The sequence below is a fragment of the Wickerhamomyces ciferrii genome, contig 00148, assembly GCF_000313485.1.
Source record: "Wickerhamomyces ciferrii WGS project CAIF00000000 data, strain NRRL Y-1031 F-60-10, contig 00148, whole genome shotgun sequence".
NCBI classification, from domain to species: domain Eukaryota; kingdom Fungi; phylum Ascomycota; class Saccharomycetes; order Phaffomycetales; family Wickerhamomycetaceae; genus Hansenula; species Hansenula ciferrii.
In genome coordinates this window covers 107,785-114,422 of record NW_011887592.1, presented here as the reverse complement: position 1 = coordinate 114,422, position 6,638 = coordinate 107,785, and the positions used below count along the sequence as shown (strand labels likewise).

The window sequence follows — 6,638 nt, the reverse complement described above, 5'->3', positions numbered from 1 at the left end:
TTGATACATGTACTTGAAATTACCAGAGCAGCTATATATAAACAGGTCAATATTTCAGAGAAACAATACAAAGCGCTTTTCATCGTTAAAATCGTACAATATATATATATGCAGTTCTTCAACCATACAGATCCGCTATTTTAAATCAACTGCACAAATTTTAGTAGCATGATGATGTGAAGTTTAAATATATCATCAATTTTACAACCAGTTCCTTCATCTCTGGGAGTTGGTGGTTTGATTCATTCATTATATTTGAACATTAAATCATTTGCATATAGAAAAAGCCTAATTGAAGATGTGGTTGAAGCTTATGATTAATAAGACCATTTTGGCGTTTCGACATTTATAGCTATGGCAGTGACTTATTGATCTGTGATCGAATTAGTGATAATGATTTGTTAAACTTATTTCAAATTCTGGATTTGATAATCTCACACCTTGATCAAAGGTTTAGTTGATTTGATTTGTTAAGAAACAAGGCTAATAAAATGAATTAATTATCTAATGCAAATATTATTCTGGTGTTAAAGGAATTGTGAATCAATATTATAACAGTTCAACTTGGTTTATTGCATCAAACTTTATTTAAGGCATTTACCATTTTACCACAACAAGTGGAATCTTCACATTTTCCAAAACGAATAATCTTTAGTGGTATGGAATAACTTCTGAAATGTTTCATTCATTGACATGATATTCTAGTTGATGAATAATGCGAAAAAAATGATAATTGGAATTCAAATGTCAAACCAAAGACTTCAAAGTTGAGAGCATCGTTATAATGGTAGGCACATTAACAACTTGGTTTAAATACACTAGAATTTATTTCAAGCAGACTCAATTACCCACCTACCTATGCAAATATATGGATTTTGATAAAATTAACATCCATTAAATTCCAAAAACCCCAAACTCAATGACATCAACTCTTTAAATCAAGCCTAATAATTGATAAGATAATGATTCTCAACTCATAGATCTATTGCTGTAAAATAATATGTAAAATAGTTTTTTAAGAAGCCATAATATGTTCATGAAACATTGGCTTAATTATAATGAGAGGTTACCATGCCATAATCACAGAATACAGCTACCATGCCGTAGTAGAGTTATTATGTTTTGACCTTATTGCGGCTTTTGTTGTTCTTCAAGATTAAGATGGACCACAATGAGGACCATACAATAACCTAAAAGGAGTATTGATTGATTCAACATCTAGTGAAATCAGATTTGGCAGTCGTTGCTGTAGCATGAATCGAAAGTATAATAAACCAGAAGCGTCACCATTATAGCCAAATGTTTCAATTAGAGTCACATATGAGTGTGGTGGAACAGTTCTCAATTATAGCATAAACCGAAAAGTGTCTGAAATTCTGAATCTAATCAAGAGTTGGCATCTAGCTGATGATAATGAATAAGGGAAGAGAAGTGAATGAATTTTTTGGAATGAATTTATGAGATCTGCCACAAAGTAAGAAATCACTAGTGAACATAAACAAATACACAAACACAAGCACAAACACAAGCACAAACACAAGCACTAATTCATGATTAATTAACTTGACACAAACCCAGTGTTTATACCTGAAATTTAAAAAATCTGATGGAGCATATAAAAGCAAAGAGAATTCACAATTGTCAAAATATCACCACTAAATCAGCGAAGTGCAGTTAATATCCAACAAAATGCTATCAAATATCCAAGTTTAAGTCAACCAAAGTGATCAAGTGGCAGTGGCCTTATACTTTATACTATGGGTTAACGTAGATTGGAAAGTTAAAAGCGACTCTGAATTCAAAGACATTCATTTGATCGGCCATCTTGAAAACACAAACTTGATCTTTAAACCAATTATTACCTATGACCTATGATCATTATTTGACATAGTTAACTCTATCAATATTTCATAATTGTTTGATCGAATTGTTGGAAATATCTTTTAAGCGAGGTGTGTGACGTTTGCGGCTGGAGAAAAAGGTTCTGCTAAAAAATATTTTTTGATGGGTTCGAAAAAAAGAAACTATACCTAAAGAATAGTAAATTGTAATCATGTTGTTCTTCCCTTGATATAAAATTTAACTTAATCAACTCTTGAACACTTCGACTCGACGTTGTATTATTAACTGAGTACTTTGATTAACTAATAATCTGAAACAAGTAGAATCATGGGGACTTATAATGAAGATTCGGTGTTCACAGGCCGGGATCAACAATCATCACAAAATTTCGTGGATAAAGACGTTGTCGTTGAAAGATTGATTGGAACATTGAAAGAAGTATTACCAGAACCTCCATTGATTAACCAACCTTTACAATCTGAGTTTGCTGAGACTACATTAAAAAGGTCCAAAAGAAAGTCCAAATTTACCAGGGAGCAAGATGAAATGATTGTGGATTTGAAGAGTAAAGGTAAATCATGGGTTGATATAGCACAAATTGCGGGCGTTGGAAGCTTTTTAGCTGCTAGAAACAGATATCAAGTCCTTATAGGTCAACAAGGTGTTGGGTCTTCTATTTGGGGTGCTGGTGACTCTCAAAATTTACAGAGCTTAGTAGATGATGGAGAACTCGAAAAATGGAGGTTTATATCGAGAGAAATGTACAAATTAACAGGGAAACAATTCACTGATGTTCAATGTCGTGAATTAATTAGAGATATATTTCTACAGGATCCTGAAGAATTTGGGGTTTCAGAGGATGCTTTAAACGAAATCACAGAAGTTAAAGATGAGGTTTATGAACCTTCACAATCAGAACAACAACATGAGTCTTATGAAAGTAGTCAGCAACAATCTCAGCCTCATCAAGAAACACAACAGCATGAACATTCCCATCATCACCAACAACAGCAGCAATACAATCAAGATTATAATCGCTCATATGATCAAAACTTCAACCATAATTTAGGTCAAGGTAACCCAAATTATTCACAAGGTCAAAATACACATCAAACACATTTATATGAACAAAATAAAAATCAAAATAATAATTCAGGGTATAATAATTACTAGCTTTTGATAGACTGTTGAAGTTTACAAACTATTCTATAAGGTGTTTCTTTGTAATTCAGGATTGTATATCAATTGGTATTAATGATCGATGATCAATTGACTCGTACGACAACGATTTGATGGTATTTGAATTAATGAATGTTTAAAATATTATAGTTTTTAATTTTTTTTTTTAGTTTATGGGTTTTCATTTTTGTTATAGTTGTTATTTTAGTTGATGGTTATTGTCTTTTGATAGTTGTAGGCATCAACGTATGATTGGTATACAAATCTCTAATCCGATTATTTACTGTACTATAAGTATCAGGAGTGATGTTAAACTAATTTTCAGTACATAGTATACCTAATTCAATAGTACATATGATATTTCACGTTTGGGGCTTGCCGCTTGAAAGTTGACAGTAACGTGGGGCACGTTTAGAATTTACATGATGTCTTAAAAGTTAGTTGGAATTTTGTTACCTCAAAATGCATAAGATGGTAATTCAAATTTCAATATGGTATTCCTTACTTATAAAGGAAAGTTGATTGGTTCAAATTTCAGAGATTTCATAAACAAAACGTTTGAAGTATTAAAATTACACTACATATTACATATTACATACCGGCTGTCACTGATCTTTAACCGCTCAACACATGATGAACCATGACGTTCAGTTCAACTCTTTTATAAACCAGCTATATCCATTCAACTCTATCGATAATTATGTACTCAGCTCAGAGTATATCAATACAACTGTATTTGTATTTTTTAAATTGAAATAAAAAATGCAAATATTGAATAGATTTTTAATCATTGCCTTAAGTTTAACAATTGTTTTAGGTAAAAAGAGAACCTATAATAAATATAATCCTTCAGACTCTGAAATTGAAAAAGATGCACAAACTGCCAAAACTTCACATCAAACATCTAATGTTTCAGGGAAGGCCTTTAATAGATATGTTGTAATTTGGTTAGAAAATACAAATTTTGATAAAGCTGCAGAAAATTCAGATATGGAATGGTTATCAAAAGAAGGTATTACTTTAGATAATTATTGGGGTTTAACACATCCTTCTGAACCAAATTATTTAGCCTCAGTTGGTGGTGATTATTTTGGTTTAGATAATGATGGATTTATATCATTACCTTCAAATGTTAGTACAATTGTGGATCTTTTAGAGTCTAAAAACATCACATGGGGTGAATATCAAGAAGATATGCCATATACAGGATATAATGGAAATGAATATAAAAATCATCATTTATTTTCTAATGATTATGTTAGAAAACATAATCCATTAACATTATATGAATCAGTTAATAAAAATTCAAATAGAATTCAAAATATTAAAAATTTTACAACTTTTAAATATGATCTTGAAAATGAATTATTACCTCAATGGAATTTTATAACACCAAATATGACCAACGATGGTCATGATTCAAATATTAATGTTGCATCTTCATGGTCAAGAAATTTCCTTGAACCTTTATTGAAAAATGATTATTTTATGAAAGATACTTTAATTTTATTAACATTTGATGAAAATGAAAATTATTTTATTAAAAATAGAGTATTTGCATTATTATTAGGTGGATCAATTCCTAATGATAAAAAGGGGACTATTGATCATACATTTTATGAACATTATTCTGGATTATCAACGGTAGAAGTTAATTGGGATTTACCAAATTTAGGAAGACATGATGTTGATGCTAATGTATTTGATATTGTTGCGAATAAATTAGGAATTCAAAATAAAGATGTTGATACTACTTATAAAGCTAATAATAAACCATATGTCGGATATTTTAATGATGATTCAATTGATTTACCAGCGCCTAATGTTAATGCAAAAGGTAAAAATGGATTAGGTGTGTTAGATTCAATTTCATCAGTTTGGGCAGAAGAATATTCCAAACAAGTTTCAAATTCTTATTTTACATCAACAACTACCACAGTTTCAATAAGTTTAGGAGACGCAACTACAACTTCTTCTTAAACTTGATGGATATTTGATGTGATTTATTTTACAGTATAGTGTTGCAAAATACTTATATATTAATTTAAAAAAAATATTATAGTAAGAAATGAATGTAGCAAGATCTCATAGTGAAAGCAAATATTATCAAAAAATTAAACAAAAATTAGTAGCCACATATATATATGTGTATAAATATATATGATAAAGAATTGAACCTAATAAAACTCTAAAAAGAATAGTGATAAAAAAATATCTATAGTGGATTATCTATAATCTAATATAATCTAATAAAGAATAAAAAGTGAAAGAACGTAAATATAAAGCAAAAATTAAAAGTATAGCAAGTATTAAAAAGATTGTTAAAAGAACCCATAAGTAACAATTAAAAATCATTCAACATAAAAATCAGTTTCATCATTAAAAACTCTTGTAGCTTCTTGTTTATTTGAAGCTTTCTCCCATGGGAAAATTGGTGTTGGTTGATAAGATTGATTTTCTTCATCAATTTCATCAATTTTTAAACTATTATCCTCATCCCATTTATTACTAAAATTTTTTGGTAAATTTAATAAATGACCTTCACCTTTTTCAGAATAATCATTAATTTGATTAATTTTAGAAATAGTGAAAATTTCACTTGCAGATTTACCAAAATAATTTGAATTGAAAACATTCCACCAATTTTTATGAATATTTGAAATGATTTCATAATTTTTACCAAAACTTCCTGAAGCAAAAATCGAAGAATCTCTTGTTAACCAAGGTTTATTTAATCCAATGAAATGAATATTTTTAATATCTTTAGCAAATCTATTAAAAGCAGGAATATATTGATAACTTGCAGATGGAGTAACATTAAAAGTGAAAGGTAATCTAAACCATTTACCTAAGAAAAATTCATTTAATAAACCTTGATCAGCACCATCAAATGAAGGAGTTTCTTCATTTTGAATTTTATATAATAATTTATTAAAAATTTCTTTAGAAGGTTTTGTAATGAAAACACCAGAATTGAAAATATCCGGCCAACCACTATCTGGAGATGCAGCAATTAAATAATTTGAATCATTTAATTCAATTTGAGTGAAAAATTCATCAATATTAACTAAAGGTAAAACATCTGAGTCTAAATAAATTAATTTTGAATATTGTTCTTGTGACCAAATTGTAATTTTAGTATAAGTTGAAATTAAATCAAGTCTACCTAAAATTGATAATTCTTCAAATGAATTACTCAAGATTGGATTAACAGGGATAATATCATCATAAACTTCTTTTAAAAATTCAATAGCTTCATCTGAAACATTTGCAATTAAGATAACTAATCTCTTTGTAGTACCTGTTTTTTTCAAAGCTCTCCCTAAAACTAAAGAACCAGGGAGATAATTGTCATTGATAAGAACGGTGATATAAGCTTCAGTCATTGTGGTATATGAACTCTAGTAAATAACTAGCAGAATTAATAAATTGAGATGAATATATAATAAACTGAAGTGAATATAAATACAAGTATAAATATAAATACAACCCTTATTCCCAATTCCCAAATTTCCTAAAACAGTCAATCTTTCGATCAAACATTTACTGATTAAGCGAAATTCAAACTTTTAAGGAACTCCCCAGAAAACTGCCGGTTTGCGCAGCAGAACGTAAAC

At 29.2% G+C, this 6,638-nt stretch overlaps 3 protein-coding genes across 3 annotated transcripts; 2 read left to right on the top strand and 1 right to left on the bottom strand.

Annotated features, from left to right (window-relative positions):
- Positions 1-2,169: 2,169 nt before the first annotated feature.
- Positions 2,170-3,015, top strand: BN7_4224 (Adherence factor; the record flags this gene model as incomplete). Its single annotated transcript, XM_011275242.1, has 1 exon — positions 2,170-3,015. The coding sequence occupies one exon, from the start codon at positions 2,170-2,172 to the stop codon at positions 3,013-3,015; it is 846 nt and encodes a 281-aa protein (XP_011273544.1).
- Positions 3,016-3,783: 768 nt separating this feature from the next.
- Positions 3,784-5,001, top strand: BN7_4223 (putative acid phosphatase; the record flags this gene model as incomplete). Its single annotated transcript, XM_011275241.1, has 1 exon — positions 3,784-5,001. The coding sequence occupies one exon, from the start codon at positions 3,784-3,786 to the stop codon at positions 4,999-5,001; it is 1,218 nt and encodes a 405-aa protein (XP_011273543.1).
- A 371-nt stretch (positions 5,002-5,372) lies between these two features.
- On the bottom strand, positions 5,373-6,407 carry BN7_4222 (glycosyltransferase family 8 protein; the record flags this gene model as incomplete). The annotated part of the gene is made up of 1 exon (XM_011275240.1): positions 5,373-6,407. One exon carries the CDS (start codon positions 6,405-6,407, stop codon positions 5,373-5,375), a length of 1,035 nt encoding a protein of 344 aa, XP_011273542.1.
- Between the last annotated feature and the right edge of the window lie 231 nt (positions 6,408-6,638).